Source organism: Symphalangus syndactylus, chromosome 13 (assembly GCF_028878055.3).
Source record: "Symphalangus syndactylus isolate Jambi chromosome 13, NHGRI_mSymSyn1-v2.1_pri, whole genome shotgun sequence".
Taxonomy (NCBI): Eukaryota; Metazoa; Chordata; class Mammalia; order Primates; family Hylobatidae; genus Symphalangus; species Symphalangus syndactylus.
In genome coordinates, this window is record NC_072435.2 from 20,336,836 (window position 1) to 20,355,252 (window position 18,417).

The 18,417-nt window shown below is 47.8% G+C and overlaps 1 protein-coding gene across 9 annotated transcripts in view; it reads right to left on the reverse strand.

Moving 5' to 3' along the window:
• Nucleotides 1-297: 297 nt before the first annotated feature.
• The window catches only part of ZNF544 (zinc finger protein 544), a 41,556-nt gene continuing 23,436 nt past the window's right edge, over nt 298-18,417 (reverse strand). For 3 of the 9 annotated variants that reach the window (XM_063615291.1, XM_063615296.1, XM_055239889.2), the window contains one exon: nt 15,574-18,377. In XM_063615291.1, coding sequence (XP_063471361.1) covers nt 18,145-18,377 — 233 coding nt within the window. In that variant the 3' untranslated portion in view covers nt 15,574-18,144. Of the gene's footprint in view, nt 938-1,712; nt 1,820-3,877; nt 4,107-15,573; nt 18,378-18,417 lie in introns of those variants that run through there. The other 6 variants (XM_063615289.1, XM_063615290.1, XM_055239888.2 and 3 more) reach the window with 4 other exon arrangements.

Here is an 18,417-nt window from a genome sequence, read left to right on the forward strand (position 1 = left end):
GAGACAGAGTCTTGCTCTGTACCCCAGGCTGGAGTGCAGTGGCGCGATCTTGGCTCACTGCAAGCTCGGCCTCCCGGGTTCACGCCATTCTCCTGCCTCAGCCTCCCGAGTAGCTGGGACTACAGGCGCCCGCCAACATGCCCGGCTAATTTTTTTTTTTTTTTGTATTTTTAGTAGAGACGGAGTTTCACCGTGTTAGTCAGGATGGTCTCGATCTCCTGACCTCGTGATCCGCCCGCCTCGGCCTCCCAAAGTGCTGGGATTACAGGCTTGAGCCACCGCGCCCGGCCTTAAAATGTTTAATAAAGGTTGGGTGCGGTGGCTAACGCCTATAATCCCAGCACTTTGGGAGGCCGAGGCGGGCAGATCACGATGTCAGGAGTTCCAGACCAGCCTGGCCAATATGGTGAAACCCCATCCTACTAAAAATACAAAAATTAGCCGGGCGTGGTGGAGGGCACCTGTAGTCCCAGCTTCTGGGGAGGCTGAGGCAGGAGAATCGCTTGAATCTGGGAGGCAGAGGTTGCCGTGAGCCGAGGTCAGGCCACTGCACTCCAGCCTGGGTGACAGAGCAAGACCCCGTTTCAAAAAAAAAAAAAAAAAAGTTATTAAAAAAGAAAAATGGGAAAGCAGATTTCCATTCAAAAATGTTGCATCCAAACCGCAACAATTTTTAATTTTTTTAAAATTTTTACCAAGAGCCAGACACATAGCAGGGAAGAGTATAGTTACTTGTTATTTGCTCACCCCCATGGGGCTGATGGTGTAGTCTGAGGGACTGAAGATCAACCATGACATGGCCCTTCACACCGTGTCGAAGGGGTGAAGACGTCACCAGTGGGGACGGAGCAGCTGACTCCCGAGGGGCGCAAGCTGGCCACACTCTCTCAGATCCTTCTGGCCCTGTACCCTCTCTGCTCTTTGCTGGGCCTCGCTCCTGAGAAGGAGCAGGTGTTAGGCAAGTTACACAAAATTATGAGAGGACATGGTTTTGGACTGAGCTCCTGCTCTAGGCCTCATGAGACCAGACCAAACCAAGACAGAGTCACTTAGGCTAAATGCCACATAATCAGACTGATATTTTAAGCAGGTAGATCCCTAAACATACCAGATTTCCAGTCTACCTGAGCAGCATAATAAGGAAGTCCCCTCTGCTTTAATCCCTACAAGAAAAGTAACCTAGTGTTAACTAATTAGCCTTTTCTCTATTGTTCTGTTTCCTTGTTCCCACCTTACAAAAACCACTATTCTACCATTTGCCCCGTGGGAGCCCTCGTTCTGTTTTGCAGAGTGGAGGCTGCCCAGATTCATGAATCACAAATAAAAGCCAATTCGATCTTTAACCAAATTTGTTAAAATTCTGTCTTTTGGCTGGGTGTGGTGGCTCACGCCTCTAATCCCAGCACTTTGGGAGGCTGAGATGGGTGGATCACCTGAGGTCAGGAGTTTGAGACCAGCCTGGCCAACATGGTGAAACCTTGTCTCTACTACAAATACAAAAATTAGCCAGGTGTGGTGGCGGGTGCCTGTAATCCCAGATACTCAGGAGGCTGAGGCAGGAGAATCGCTTGAACCAGGGAGGCAGAGGTTGCGGTGAGCCGAGATTGCACCACTGCACTCCAGCCTGGGCGACAGAGTGAGACTCCGTCTCAAAAAATAATAATAATAAAATAAAAATAAAATTCTGTCTTTTGACAGATGTCTTCACTCACCTGAGCAAGTGGCAGCTGCTGTGGGAACTGGATCAGGCAGCCTTCCAGGAGACTAAATCTGTCTTCTATTGCGAGTCCCAAAAAGGTCCCAGGCAGCATCCCCTTCTCTGTAGGCAGAGAAGGTACTAGGAGGATCCGTTGCCTTCCCCTGAACAGTGGCCACCAGCGTTGGAGAGGCAGGGGCAGGTGTGCAAGGATCTACTCTCTTTAGGGGAAGGCTGTGTGTTCTTTTTTTGTTGCTTATTTGTTTTTTGAGACAGGGTCTCACTCTGTTGTCCAGGCTGGAATGCAGTGCTGCAATATTGGCTCATTGTAACCTGCACTTCCCAGGCTCAAGTGATCCTCCAGCCTTAGCCTCCTGAGTCACTGGGAGCACAGGTGAGAGCCACCACACCAGGCTAATTTTTGTAGAGACTGGATTTTGCCATGTTGCCCAGGCTGGTCTTGAACTCCGGAGCTCAAAGCAATCTTGTCTGCCTCAGCCTCTGAAAGTGCTGGGATTACAGGAATGAGCCACTGTGCCCAGCCCTGTGTGTTCATTTTGGAGCCAGTCACTGGGCTCAGCTTTCCTCCTAGTTCTAATGGTGTGGAATCTGTGATTTCAATGTCCTATAATTTCCTCTTTCCTCCTCCTTTTTTTTTTAATTTTTGAGACAGGGTCTTGTCTGTTACCCAATCCAGAGAGCAGTGGTGTGATCACGGCTCACTGCAGCTTCAACCTCTTGGGCTCAAGGGATTCTCCCACCTCAGCTTCATGCCATCATGCCTGGCTAATTTTTGTATTTTTTGTAGAGACAGGTTTTGCGACGTTGCCTAGGATGGTCTTGAGCTCCTCATCTCAAGCAATCTAACTGCTTTGGCCTCCCAAAGTGCTGGAATTACAAAAACGGCGCCCAGCCTATTTTTTTTTTTTCTTTCTTTTCTTTTTTTTTTTTTTTTTTTTTTTGAGACGGAGTCTCGCTCTGTCGCCCAGGCTGGAGTGCAGTGGCGCGATCTCGGCTCACTGCAAGCTCTGCCTCCCGGGTTCACGCCATTCTCCTGCCTTAGCCTCTCCGAGTAGCTGGGACTACAGGCGCCCGCCACCACGCCCGGCTAATTTTTTTGTATTTTTAGTAGAGACGGGGTTTCACCGTGTTAGCCAGGATGGTCTCGATCTCCTGACCTCGTGATCCGCCCGCCTCGGCCTCCCAAAGTGCTGGGATTACAAGCGTGAGCCACCGCGCCCGGCCTTTTTTTCTTTTCTAGTTATTGTTTATCTCCTTGATTACAAGGTAGGAGTTTGTCCATTGCAGTAGTTCTTAAAGTGTGGGTCAGGGAGCCCTGGGTGTTCCTGAGATCCTTTCAAGGGATCAGTGGGTTCAAAACTAAATTCATAATAATAATGAGATGTTGGCTTTTTCTTTTGTTGCCAGAGGGCTCAGGAGGGTCACCGATGCCAGTGCAAGTTGGTGTCCAGGTTCTTGAAGCCATCGCAGGAAAGAATTCAGGGATAAGTCAGAATAAGCAGAAAGGCAAGCTTTCATTGCAAAGTGAAAAGAAACACGGCAGACAAGTGAGGGGGGGCTCCTGGCTCCTGAGTCACACCCAACACTGTTTGCATTTCTCATTTTATGGGTGTTTAATTATGGGTGGAACAGCCATTCGGTATCTGGAAAAGGAGTGGATTTCAGGCACCACCCTCCCCCCACCCCACCCCACCCCAGTTACCACCCCCTTTCTCCCTTATTTGGGCTTGCCTGGAAGAGTCATGGACATGTCACCCTGACCAGGGTTTTGGCTGTCTTCTCCTTTATTTTGGGTTTTGTTATTCTGTGGTTTCTTTGCCTACTGCTTGTTTTAGTTGTTGTTTGGGTTTTTCCATTCTCCTGGACTACCCAGTGCTATTCCTCTCTCCTTTCACTCCCATTTTCATAGGAATATACAGTAGAGTTTTCCAGAGGCTCCTGGATGAGTCATATTGTAACACATGCAATGGGAACATGCAGCTATGGGAACTCAACTGCCTTCAGTGAAGCCAGACATTAAAGAGATTTGAAAAAATATAATACAATGCCACGCTTCTCCCTATTTCTGTTTTGGAAAATGCTGTTTTTCATAAAGTAGGTGCTTTTTAAAAAATATGTTATATTAGTCATGAGGGCTCTGGTAATGTACCACAAATGGGGTGGCTTGAACAACATAAATTTATTGTTACAGCTGTGGAAGCCAGAAGTCTGAGATCAAGGTGTTGGCATAGTTGGTTCCTTCTGAGGGCTACAAGATATGTTCCATCCCTTTCCTTAGTTTTTGGTAGTTTGCTGGCAATCTCTGGCATTCCTTGGCTTGCAGATGTCTGACTTTGTCTTCAAATGTCATTTTCCCTCTGTGCGTGACAAGTTGTCTGTCTCCAAATTTCTGTTTTTATAAGGACAACAGTCATAATGGACCAGGGCTCACTCTAATGACCTCATTTCAGCTCTTTAAAGACACTGTCTCCAAATAAGGTCTGAGGTACTATGGGTTAGAACTTCAACATATCAATTTTGGGAAGAGACACAGCCCAACCTATATATTAACATAGAATGGATTTATTTTGAAAAATTATCTTAATAAAATATATTAATTTTTTTCAGTTTTAATTCCTAATACACCAAATATTGATAGGACCTAATAAACAAAAACTGTTTAGGAGCCGGGCACGGTGGCTCATGCTTGTAATCCCAGCACTTTGGGAGGCCAAGGTGGGCAGATCACGAGATCAAGAGTTCAAGACCATCCTGGCCAACATGGGGAAACCCTGTCTCTACTAAAAATACAAAAATTAGCTGGGCATGGTGGCGCACACCTGTAATCCCAGCTACCCGGGAGGCTGAGGCAGGAGAATCACTTGAACCTGGGAGGCAGAGGTGGCAGTGAGTTGAGATCGTGCCACTGCACTCCAGCCTGGACAACAGAGCAAGACTCTGTCTTGGGGGAAAACAAAACAAAACAAAACAAAAACTGTTTAGGGTCTTCAGTGACTTTTAAGAGCGTGAAGGGGTATTGAGACAAAAAACTTGAGACACACTTGTGTGCAGAATAGGCTTTTTTTTTTTTTTTTGAGTCTCACTCTGTCGCCCAGGCTGGAGTGCAGTGGCACAATCTCGGCCTGCTGCAATCTCCGCCTCCCGGGTTCAAGCGATTCTCCTGCCTCATCCTCCCAAATAGCTGGGATTACAGACACCCGCCACCACACCCAGCTAATTTTTTGTATTTTTAGTAGAGACAGGGTTTTGGCCTGTTGGCCAGGCTGGTCTCTATCTCCTGACCTGGTGATCTACCCACCTTGGCCTCCCAAAGTGCTGGGATTACAGGCGTGAGCCACTGCACCCGGCCTGGGGTTTCCCTTCTTTGATCCTAGCAGAGAGAGCATGGCCAGATGTATTCACTCCATACATAGTAGTTGCTGTCTTGCATGCCTTGCACACATATTTCTCTTCCTGTGTGATTCCCACTGGGCTCAGTCTCAGAGAACATAACCACCAAATCCCCGCTCCCATCACATACAGAGCCCCCATTTTGGAAAGGACACGGGGGCACTGCATACATGTTCTGCAACTGACTCTAGTACTGAGCCATTTCAAGATTTGCTGAAGAAAAGCTTCTCTAAGACTGGAGCCTTGGTCAGGGAGAATTGCTGAATGCTTTGACCAACTTGCTGGATCTGTTGTGGGGTTCTTCCTAGGAAAAAGAACACTGGCCATCTGGACACCTACACAGAGGCATTGGTCGTAGCAGAGGGACCCACTATCTGACCAGGAAGCAGAGCCTACCTGTTCTGTTCAGGGGACAATAGACAAGGCAATTTGCATCTAAACCTCAGGTTGTCCTGTGAATCATGAGGGCTATGTTATTGCAAAAGGTTTTAAGAAAAGGTAACAGGTAATTGCCAGGGCGACCATGGGGAAGTACATTCAGTACTTGGCCCTAATGTCTTGCCCCTTCAGAAGGGATTCCACCCAGTCCCAGGATATCACCACCTTCTCAGGTCTGTACTCCCTGCGACACACTGACTTCTTCTTCTTCGTTGTTTTTTTTTTTTTGAGACAGAGTCTCGTTCTGTCACCCAGGCTGGAGTGCAGTGGCGTGATCTTGGCTCACTGCAAGCTCTGCCTCCCGGGTTCACGCCATTCTCCTGTCTCAGCCTCCTGAGTAGCTGGGACTACAGGCGCCTGCCACCACGCCCGGCTAATTTTTTGTATTTTTAGTAGAGACGGGGTTTCATCGTGTTAGCCAGGATGGTGTCGATTTCCTGACCTCGCAATCCGCCTGCCTGGGCCTCCCAAAGTGCTGGGATTACAAGCGCGAGCCACCGCGCCCGGTCTTTTTTTTTTTTTTTTTTTTGAGAAGGAGACTCACTCTGTAGCCCAGGCTGGAGTGAAGTGGCCTGATCTCAGCTCACTGCAACCTCCGCCTCCCAGGTCCCGGTTCAAGCAATTCTCCTGCCTCACCCTCCTAAGTAGCTGGATTTACAGGCACACACCACCACATCTTTTAGTAGAGACGGGGTTTCACCCTGTTGGCCAGGCTGGTCTTGAACTCCTGACCTCATGATCCTCCCACCTGGACTTCTTCTTGATAAGAATTCTGGAAAATCGCCGGGCACGGTGGCTCATGCCTGTAATCCCAGCACTTTGGGAGGCCGAGGCGGGTGGATCACGAGGTCACGAGATTGAGACCAGCCTGACCAACGTGGTGAAACCCCGTCTCTACTAAAAATAGAAAAATTAGCTGGGCTTGGTGGCACGCGCCTGTAATCCCAGCTACTCGGGAGGCTGAGGCAGGAGAATTACTTGAACCTGGGAAGCGGAGGTTGCAGTGAGCTGAGATCATGCCACTGCACTCCAGCCTGGGCGACAGAGCGAGACTCAATCTCAAAAAAAAAAAAAAAAAAAAAAAAAGAATTCTGGAAAATCAAATCTTCAAGGACTCACTCCCTTTAAATCCAAGGGATTATTTTTATTTTTAAAGAGACAGCGTTTCACTCTGTTGCCCAGGCTGGAATGCAGTGGTGCAATCTCATCTCACTGCAGCCTCAACTTCTCAGGCTGAAGTGATCCTCCCACCTCAGCCTCCTGAGTAGCTGGGACAACAGGTGCGTGCCACCACACCTGGTTTTTTATTTCTTGCAGAGACAGAGTCCTGCCATGTTGCCCAGTCTAAACTCAAACTCATGGCCTCAGTTGATCCTTCCACCTGGGCCTTGGTCTCTTAGGATTATAGGTGTAAGCCACCACACCCATCCACCTCCAGGGGATTCTAGGAAGCCAAGGAACCTTCCTGCCCTGCCTGCTGAAATAAACTCAAACTGGCCAAACAGACAAGTCTGACATCTTTTATGTTTTTTTTTTGTCAAGGAGTCTCACTCTGTTGCCCAGGCTAGAGTGCAGTGGGGCAATCTCGGCTCATTGCAACCTCCACCTCCTGGGTTCAGGTGATTCTCCTGCTCAGCCTCCCGAGTAGCTGGGATTACAGGCACCCACCACCACGCCCAGATAATTTTTGTATTTTTTGTAGAGACTAGGTCGCCATGTTGCCCGGGCTGGTCTCCAACTCTTAGGCTCAAGTGATCCACCTGCCTCAGCCTCTCAAAGCACTGGGATTACAAGTGTGCACCACCACATCCACCCCACCCACCTCTAGCCACTTTTAACCATCTCTGTTCCAGTTCTTCTTGAGGACACCTCCGTAACTCTAATCTTTGATCATCTGTAGTCTTTTTTTTCTGGAGACGGAGTCTCACTCTGTTGCCCAGGCTGGAGCACAGTGGTGCAATCTCAGCTCACTGCAACCTCCGCCTCCCGGGTTCAAACGATTCTCCTGCCTCAGCCTCCTGAGTAGATGGGATTACAGGTGGCCGGGCACGGTGGCTCAAGCCTGTAATCCCAGCACTTTGGGAGGCCGAGGCGGGTGGATCATGAGGTCAGGAGATCGAGACCATCCTGGCTAACACGGTGAAACCCCGTCTCTACTAAAAAAATACAAAAAAATTAGCCGGGCGTGTTGGCGGGCGCCTGTGGTCCCAGCTACTCGGGAGGCTGAGGCAGGAGAATGGCGTGAACCCAGGAGGTGGAGGTTGCGGTGAGCCAAGACGCGCCACCGCACTCCAGCCTGGGGGACAGAGAAAGACTCCTTCTCAAAAAAAAAAAAAAAAAGATGGGATTACAGGTGCCCACCACCACACCGGGCTAATCTTTGTATTTTTAGTAGAGACAGAGTTTCACCGTGTTGGCTAGGCTGGTCTCAAACTTCTGACCTCAGGTGATCCACCCGCCTCAGCCCTCCAAAGTGCTGGGATTACAGGCATGAGCCACCACATCTGGCCAATCATCTTTAGTCTTTACTAACTTCCTGCTCTGACAGGTGAGGATCTGACTCACATCTGCTGCCAATTCCTCTCATATTATATTTCAAGCTTTAGTTTTCATCTCCTAAGTAAACTTACATATCATGTTTAAAAGCCTACTTCCTAAAAGGATGGTAAGGGAAACCTCTACTCTCCACTACTTCTTTCCCCACCTACTCTCCCACATCTGCAGGTGGGGCTGACGTTGTCAGTGACAGGAATAATGACAACAGTGCCCTACCCTACTGCCACTATGAAGTTGTCAGGTCACAGCCGTGCGTTACTTTCTAAAAATTAAAAGCCAATACAGGCCAGGTGCGATGGCTCACGCGTGTAATCCCAGCACTTTGGGATGCCGAGGTGGGCGGATCACGAGGTGAGGAGTTGGACACCAGCCTGACTAACATGGTGAAACCCCGTGTCTACTAAAAATACAAAAATTAGCCGGGCATGGTGGCACACGCCTGTAATCCCAGCTACTCAGGAGGCTGAGGCAGGAGAATTGCTTGAACCCAGGAGGTGGAGGTTACAGTGAGCCAAGATCGTGCCACTGCACTCTAGCCTGGGCGACAGAGTGAGACTCTTTCTCAAAAAAAAAAAAAAAGCCAATACCTAGGGTTCATGTCACAGCTATGCAAATGCCATTCCCTGAAGGGTCAGTCAACACAATCTGACTGCATCTCCTCCTCCTTTATTCAAGTTTCATGAGCTTTTTGCCCCTTCCAGCAAGAATTACTAGCATCAGTGTCAAGTGAACACTACTTCCTGAAGTTACCTTCACATAGGAACTATAACCATCTAGCAGAATTTGTATAGTTTGAGCACAATTTACCTTGAAGCCTTCAGTTACAATTATCTTTTTTTTTTAAGTTATGGGTGAATAAACATTCCTTTTCTTACCCTATTCGTCTCCTAGATTAAAGCTATTTCTTTCTTAGATTCAAAACTATTTTCTCTAGAGAAGGTTCTGCCGTGCCATCTGCTCTGTTTGTTTTGAGACAGAGTCTCATTCTGTCACCCAGACTGGAGTGCAGTGGCATGATCTCTACTCACTGCAACCTCTGCCTGCAGGGTTCAAGCGATTCTCCTGCCTCAGCCTCCTGAGTAGCTGGGATTACAGGCATGCACCATGACACCTGGCTAAGTTTTGTATCTTTAGTAGGGACAGGGTTTCACCATCTTGGCCAGGCTGGTCTCAAACTCCTAACCTAGAGTGATCCACCTGCCTCCGTCTCCCAAAGTGCTGGGATTACAGGTGTAAACCACCATGCCGGCCCTGCCATCTGTTTTTTTTTTTTTTTTTTTCGAGAGAGCGTCTCACTTTGTTACCCACGCTGGAGTGCAGTGGCACAATCTTAGCTCACTGCAACCTCCACCTCCTGGGTTCAAGCGATTCTCCTGCCTCAGCCTCCCGAGTAGCTGGGATTACAGGTGTGAGCCACCATGCCCAGCCCTGCCATCTGTTTTTTGTTTTTTGTTTTTTTGAGACAGTCTCGCTTTGTCACCCATGCTGGTGCAATCTTAGGTCACTGCAACCTCCACCTCCCGAGTTCAAGCAATTCTCCTGCCTCAGCCTCCTGAGTAGCTGGGATTACAGGTGTGAGCCACCACGTCTGGCCCTGACATTTTTTTTTTTTTTTTTTTTGAGACAGAGTCTCGCTTTGTTGCCCAGGCTGGAGTGCAGTGGCACAATCTTAGCTCACTACAACCTCTACCTCTCGGGTTCAAGCGATCCTCCTGCCTCAACCTCCTGAGTAGCTGGGATTACGGGCGCCTGCCACCACGCCTGGCTAATTTTTGTATTTTTATTAGACATGAGGTTTCACCATGTTGGCCAGGCTGGTCTCAAACTCCTGACTTCAGGTGATCTGCCCACCTCAGCCTCCCAAAGAGCTGGGATTACAGGCATGAGCCACCACGCCCGGCCTGCCATCTGTTTTTAGTCGTGGTGTTCTCAATTTTCCACGATGCATGGGTCTTATTAATTCTGATAATACATGGCATGACCTGAAAATTTTCTTTCAGCCCTTGGGAAATTTGCCTTTTTCTTTTTCTTATTTGTTCAATGTGGACAGTAAAAGTTCCTCTTCAAAGTTTCCCTTCTTGTTAAAGAATAAATCATAAGTGTTAAAAAATAATAGTTTATTTTATAAACTAACTTCCTCGAAGCCTCCTTGCTTTGTGCTAATAAGTCTTTGTTAGCCCCTATCCTATGTAGCTGTTAAACATGCTCATAGGCACGTAGTACATTCTTTGTCCTTGTACCTTAACCAAGATTATTTGCACTGGATGTGCTCACAGTCACATAGTACGTTCTATGTCCTTGTACCTTAACCCCAAGATTATTTGCGCTGGACGTACTCACAGGCACGTTCCAGCTCACAGCCTATGGTCCTTCCATATCTGGCATAAGCAACTTCCTCTTTTCCTTTGTCTTTCCATTACCTTTACCTATTTAGAAAAGTCTTAAATTGTTAGCTAATCTAGTTTTAGTTTAGATTGTGCAGTCTGGCTCCAGCCAATGGAGACAGGACACAGTAGCAGGGACAAACTGTGTAAGGAATAAAAATTGCTTCCCCCCTTTGTTCAGGTGTGCGCTTGCCATTGTTCCACCTGTGATGAGCACCCTTTCTGCAGAAAGTAAAAACGGTCTTGCTGAATTAAATTTATGATTGAGTGCTACTTCTTTGCAGCACCAGGGAACAAGTATTCTGTTTCTCAATAAACATTTTATATATAACATTGAACAACCTTACCTGTAATGTCAAAGAGTCTGTTCTTGTTCTCATCATTCTGTTTTATCAAAGTATGTCTTATTTTTCTTATTTATTTATTTACTTTGAGACAGAGTTTCACTCTTGTTGCCCAGGCTGGAGTGCAATGGCACTCAATCTCGGCTCACCGCAACCTCTGCCTCCTGGGTTCAAGCAATTCTCCTGCCTCAGCCTCCTGAGTAGCTGGGATTACAGGCATGTGCCACCATGCCTGGCTAATTTTGTATTTTTAGTAGAAATGGGGTTTCTCCATGTCAGTCAGGCTGATCTCAGACTCCCGACTTCAGGTGATCCACCTGCCTCAGCCTCCCAGAGTGTTGGGATTACAGGTGTGAGCCAGCACGCATGGTCTGTCTTATTTTTTATTTGTAACCCTTTTTCTTTTTTCTTTTTTTGAGATGGAGTCTCACTCTGTTGCTCAGGATGGAGTGCAGTGGCATGATCTTGGCTCACTGCAAGCTCCGCCTCCTGGGTTCACGCCATTCTCCTGCCTCAGCCTCCCAAGTAGCTGGGACTACAGGTGCCCGCCACCACGCCCAGCTAATTTTTTGTATTTTTAGTAGAGACAGGGTTTCACTGTGTTAGCCAGGATGATCTCGATCTCCTGACCTTATGATCTACCTGCCTCACACTCCCAGTGTGCTGGGATTACAGGCGTGAGCCACCACACCCCACCTTTTTTTTTTTTTAGATGGAGTCTCGCTCTGTCACCCAGGCTGGAGTGCAATGGCATGATCTCGGCTCACTGCAACCTCCGCCTCCCGGGTCCAAGTGATTCTTCTGCCTCTGCCTCCCAAGTAGCTGGGATTACAGGCGCCCACCACCACCATGCCCAGCTAATTTTTGTATTGTATTTTTAGTAGAGATGGAGTTTCACCATGTTGTTCAGGCTGGTCTCGACCTCCTGACCTCACGATCTGACCATCTCGGCCTCCCAATGTGCTGGGATTACAGGCATGAGCCACCGCACCCGGCCTTGTAACCCTTTCTGGACTCACTTTTAGGTTAACAAAATGCTTTAAATATTTGAATCTGTCAGGCGTGGTGGCTCACACCTGTAATCTCAGCACTTTGGGAGGCCGAGGTGGGCGGATTACTTGAGGTCAGGAGTTTGAGACCAGCCTGGTCAACATGATAAAACCCCGTCTCTACTGAAAATACAAAAAATAGCTGGGCATGGTGGCACGTGCCTGTAATCCCAGCTACTTGGTACATAGAGGCAGGAGAATTACTTGAACCTGGGAGGTTGGGGTTGCAGTGAGCTGAGATTGTGCCACTGCACTACAGCCTGGGCAACAGAACGAGACTCTGTCTCAAAAAACAAAGATCATTTGGTTCCTCTGAATATCTGTCTTTTCTGCTCTGTCTTAGATACCTTCTTTCATGATGGAGGCTTTATCTTTTGCTCCTTGCCTCCCACCCATATTGAAGAGGCTATCAGAAAGCAGACACAGGAAGCTCCACAGACAGGCGGGGCTGCTTTAACAGTATGCTTTGCTCGAGGGTGAAGAGGGCGAGAACCAGCTATCAGGTAAAAAGTTCTGAAATGCCAGAATAAAGCAGCCCTTGCTGCAGAGCAAAATACATCAGATTCCCTTGTCCCCTGAACTAATCTTTTGGCACATCACTCCTTCCCTACTTCAATTTTTTGCTAACCCACAGCCAGATAGTTAATGCCAGGCAAGAAAAAAAAAATGGGGAAGAGTCTGAGTTTCACGGACAGAACTTCGATTAACTCACTTTCTGGTCTATCAATCTATGGCTCTGCTGGGGGCTGCCACATCTGCTGTCACAACCTCTCCTCGCCTGACCCTCTCCAGCCTTCCTCATTCTGTATGTTTGGCTATTGGCTATACTTCCATCCGCCTTTTTTTTTTTTTCAGATGGAGTCTCGCTCTGTCACCCAGGCTGGAGTGCCGTGGTGTGATTTTGGCTCACTGCAAGCTCTGCCTCCCAGGTTCACGCCATTCTCCTGCCTCAGCCTCCCGAGTAGCTGGGACTACAGGCGCTTGCCACCACGCTCAGCTAATTTTTTGTATTTTTAGTAGAGACAGGGTTTCACCGAGTTAGCCAGTATGGTCTTGATCTGACCTCGTGATCCACCCGCTTCGGCCTCCCAAAGTGTTGGGATTACAGGCGTGAGTCACCACACCCAGCCATTTTTTTTTTTTTTGAGACGGAGTCTCGCTTTTCGCTTTTTTGCCCAGGCTGGAGTTCAATGGCAGTCTTGGCTCACAGCAACCTCCACCTTCTGGTTCAAGTGATTTTCCTGCCTCAGCCTCCCGAGTAGCTGGGATTACAGGCACATGCCATGACACCTGGCTAATTTTTTGTACTTTTAGTAGAGATGGGGTTTCACCATGTTGGCCAGGCTGGTCTCGAACTCCTAACCTCAAGGGTTCTGCCTGTCTCGGCCTCCCAAAGTGCTAGGATTACAGGCATGAGCCACCATGCCCACCCTCCCATTGGCTCTTATCCTCCTTAAATGTGCAGTAATAGCATGCACCATGGCTCATGCCTGTAATCCCAAGACTTTGGGAGGCCAAGGCGGGGGATCACTTCAGCCCAGGAGTTCAAGACCAGCCTGGGCAACATGATGAGACCTCGTCTCTAAAAAAATAAATTTAGCCAGGCTTCATGGCACATACCTATGGTCCCAGCTACTTATGAGGCTAGGACAGGAGGATCAGTTGAGCCAGGTTGAGGCTGCAGTGAGCCATGACTGCACCACCACACTCCAGCCTGGGTGACAGGGCAACAGCCTGTGTCAAAAAATAAAAACAAATGTGGCTGGGTGTGGTGGCTCACGCCTGTAATCCCAGCACTTTGGGAGGCCAAGGCGGGCGGATCACGAGGTCAGGAGATCGAGACCATCCTGGCTAACACAGTGGAACCCCGTCTCTACTAAAAATACAAAAAATTAGCCAGGCGTGGTGGTGGGCGCCTGTAGTCCCAGCTACTCGAGCAGATTGAGGCAGAATGGCGTGAACCCAGGAGGCGGAGCTTGCAGTGAGCAGAGATCACACCACTGCACTCCAGCCTGGGCGATAGAGGGAGACTCCATCTCAAATAAATAAATAAATAAATAAATATGCAGACATAGCCTCTTCCACTCTCCCCACTACTGTCAATTTACTTTTTTCTTTTAGGGAACATGTTGCTGAGTGGGCCAATTTAAATTTTGTGCTTGTAACTTTCTGTGAACATAATACTTGGTCTCCTGTTTTGACATCACCTGATAAGTATTTTCCATATTAATATGCTGCCAGTTCTGATTACAATCAAACCAACTGAGCAACAAAGTTAAAGCACAACTGAATCCCTGAAATATTCAGAGTCCAATATTTTGTTTTGTTTTAGAGATATGGTGTTGCTCTGGTGCCTAGGCTGGAGTGCAGTGATGTGATCTCAGTTCACTGCAGGTGCAACAACCCCCCCCCCGCCCACCGCCCGCCCCAAGGCTCAAGTAATACTCCTGCCTCAGCCTCCCAAGTAACTGGGACTACAGGTGTGCAGCACCATGCCCAACTAATTGTATTTTTTGTAGAGATGGGGTCTCAATATGTTGCCCAGACTGCTCTCAATCTACTGGGCTCAAGTGATCTGCCTGGCTGCTTGGTCTCCCAAAGTGCTGGGATTACAGGCATGAGCCATTACAGCCAGCTCAGAGTCCTTTTTTTTTTTTTTTGGGAGAGTCTCGCCCTGTTGCCCAAGCTAGATGCAGTGGCATGATCTCGGCTAACTGCAACCTCTACCTCCCAGGTTCAAGTGATTCTCATGCCTCAGCCTCCTGAGTAGCTGGGATTACACGTGTGCCACCACACCCGGCTAATTTTTGTATTTTTAGTAGAGATGGGGTTTTGCCATGTTAGCCAGGCTGGTCTTGAATGCCTGTCCTCAAGTGATCCACCCACCTCAGCTTCCCGAAGTATTACAGGCATGAACCACCATGCCTCACCAGAGTCTTTTTTTTTTTTTTTTTTCTGAGACGAAGTTTCGCTCGTGGCCCAGGCTGGAGCACAATGGCTTGATGTTGGTTTGCTGCAACCTCTGCCTCCCGGGTCAAGATTCTCCTGCCTCAGTCTCCCGAGTAGCTGGGATTACCACCATCATACCTGGCTAATTTTTGTATATTTAGTAGAGACGGGGTTTCTCCATGTTGGTGAGGCTGGTCTCGAACTCCTGACATGAGGTGATCTGCCTGCCTTTGCCTCCCAAAATGCTGGGATTACAGGCATGAGCCATCACACCTGGCCCATATTTTTTTTTTTTGAGACAGAGTCTTGGCTTTGTTGCCCAGGCTGGAGTGCAGCAGTGTGATCTCAGCTCCCTGCAAGCTCCACCTCCCATGTTCACACCATTCTCCTGCCTCAGCCTCCTGAGTAGCTGGGACTACAGGAGCCCGCCACCACGCCCAGCTAATTTTTTTGTATTTTTAGTAGAGACAGGGTTTCACCATATTAGCCAGGATGGTCTCAATCTCCTGACCTCGTGATCCACCCACCTTGGCCTACCTAAGTGCTGGGATTACAGGCGTGAGGCACCGTGCCTGGACCCTGGCCTGTATTTTTAATAGAGACAGTTTTGCCATGTTTGTCAGGCTGGTCTCAAACTTCTGACTTCAGGCGATCCACCCACCAGAGCCTCCCAAAGTGCTGGGATTACAGGCATAAGCCACTGTGCCCACCCACCTGTGTGATTTTAGAAACTGCAGACTCCTGGATTTTACTAACAGAAATTTGTATTTAGTTGGCTAGAATGAGCTTGGTAATACACAGTTTCAGTGCACACACCAGGCAATTCTGATGCACACGGTCATGAAGCCCCACTCTGAGAGTCATGTTTTGGCCACCTGATTTCTAGTAAACAGGGTCTGGCAGGGAGATTTCCCATCTTGGTTATTATTTATTTAGAGTGTCTCACTCTTTCACAAGGCAGCAGTGTGACAGAAGAATCACAGCTCACTGCAACCGCTGCCTCCCAAGCTCAAGTGATCCTCCCACCTCAGCCTCTTAAGTAGCTAGGACTACAGATATGCGCCACCATGCTAGGCTAATTTTTGTATTTTTTGTAGACAAGATTTTGCCATGTTACCCAGGCTGGTCTCAAACTCCTGGGCTCAAGCAATCCACCTGCCTCAGCCTCCCAAAGTACTGGGATTACAGGTGTTGGCAACTGCATCCGGCTCCATCTTGGTTATTCACAGAGTTTCTTGCCCGTGAGCTTTCTCATTTTGAATAAGGGAAGTATCATAACTGGAAGCTTTTCCACATTTGTTAACATTCATAGGGCTTCTCTCCAGTATGAATTCTCTGCTGCCTAGTAAGTTGACACCATTGGTTAAAGGCTTTCTCGCAGTGGTCACATTCACAGGGTTTCTCTCCAGTGTGTGTCCTCTCGTGTTTACTAAGGGTTGAGTGATCATTGAAGGCTTTCCCACAATCAGTGCATTCATAGGGCTTTCCTCCAGGATGTGTTCTCTGATGTTCAATGAGTTCCAACCACTGGCTCAAGGCCTTAATACATATGTTGCACTGATAGCTCTTCCTACCAACATGTGTCCTCTGGTGCATGATGAGGGGAGACCTCTGGCTGAAAGCTTTCCCACAATGACTGCACTCCTAAGGTTTGTCTCCAATGTGTCCGCTGATGCACTACAAGCTGACATCGCTGCCGGAAGGATTTCCCACAGTCACTACATTCATAGGGTTTCTCTCCAGAATGAATTCTCTGATGGGAAAGAAGGTTAGAGCTCCCTGAAAAGGCTTTCCCACACTGACTGCACTCAAAAGGTTTCTCACCAGTGTGAGTTCTCTGATGCATCACAAGGTAGGAGCTCCTCGCAAAGGCTTTATTGCACTGATTGCATTTGTACGGCTTCTCCCCAGTGTGAATTTGCAGATGCCTGATGAGCTGAGTGCTTCGATTGAAGGCTTTTCCACACTGGTTACATTCATAGGGCTTTTCTCCAGTGTGAGTTCTTTTATGTGCAACTAACTGATAGCTTTGGCTGAAGGACTTTCCACAGTGAGTGCAATCGTATGGTTTCTCTCCAGTATGAATTCTCTGATGTATGACGAGGTTAGAGTTCCATCTGAAGGATTTCCCACATTTGATACACTGATACGGTTTTTCTCCAGTGTGAATTCGCTGATGTATAATAAGTTTGGAACTCTGGGAGAAGGATTTCCCACACAGGTTGCACTCATAGGGCTTCTCTCCAGTGTGTGTCCTCTGATGTACGACAAGGTCATACTTCTGGCTGAAAGATTTCCCACACTGAGTACATTTGAAGGGCTTTTCTCCAGTGTGGGTTCTTTTATGTGTAACTAACTCATAGCTTTGGCTGAAGGACTTTCCACAGTGAGTGCACTCATACGGTTTCTCTCCAGTATGAATTCTCTGATGTACTATGAGATTAGAATTCCACCTAAAGCATTTTCCGCATTCAATACACTGATACGGTTTTTCTCCAGTGTGAATTCGCTGATGCGTAATAAGTTTGGATCTCTGGGTGAAGGATTTCCCACACAGGTCGCACTCATAGGGCTTCTCTCCAGTGTGTGTCCTCTGATGTATGACAAGGTCATAGCTCTGGCTAAAAGATTTCCCACACTGAGTACATTCGAAGGGCTTTTCTCCAGTGTGTGTTCTCTGGTGTATGAGCTTACAACAGCTGAAAGATTTTCCACACTGATTACATACAGATGGCTTCTCTGTAGTTGGAATGATGTTACAGTCAGAAAAAGATGAGGCCATGGGGAAGGCAGCACAGCATTCCTCACATCTGAAGGGGGTCTCTCCAGGGCCACTTCTTTCTGTTTGTACAAGGCACAGACTCTCAGAACAGGTTTCCCTGCACTTATCACACTCATACTGACTTTTCCCAAAACACACTGGCTTCTGTTCATTCAGAGACACACTGTGACTAAAGAGGTTTCCATAATCCTTACAGTCATCACTTTTCTTCACTGAAAAAGTTCTACCATGAAAACAAAGGGAGGAACCATAGTTGAGAGAGTCACCACCGACAATATATTCATAAGGGTTTTTCTTTCCTGTTTCAATGTTTCCAAGTTTACTCAAGTAAATGCTCCGACGGAAAGCTCTAGCACACTCATGACTCTTACAGTGCTTCCCATCTGTTCCATTTTTCTCATGATTAATGAAAGCTGAATTTTGTTTCAACTCTTTAACTTGTGAGTTGGGCTTAGGGAAACCTGTACTTGTACGTAATGTTGTAGGTAGAAGGCTTAAAGTAGAAGGCAGAGAATAACCTCCCCCAAGTTCAAGCTCACAATGTTCCCTTTGAGCTCACATGGTACTCTGAGGTGAGTACCATGAACCTCAAGGAGTTCTCCTGGTGTTCCCTTAACTGGTTGCTCTGAACTTGCACTTTTCCTAATGATACCAAACAGGGTGGCTCCTCCTGTACACTCCTGTACACTTCCACGTCGTGGGACACTTCTTCCCTAGCTCGATCTTTTTCAGAATTCAACCTATTCTCCTCAAGGGTAGCCTTCCAGTCTGAAAGAAATCCAAAATGCCTAAGTTACTGGAGAAGCAT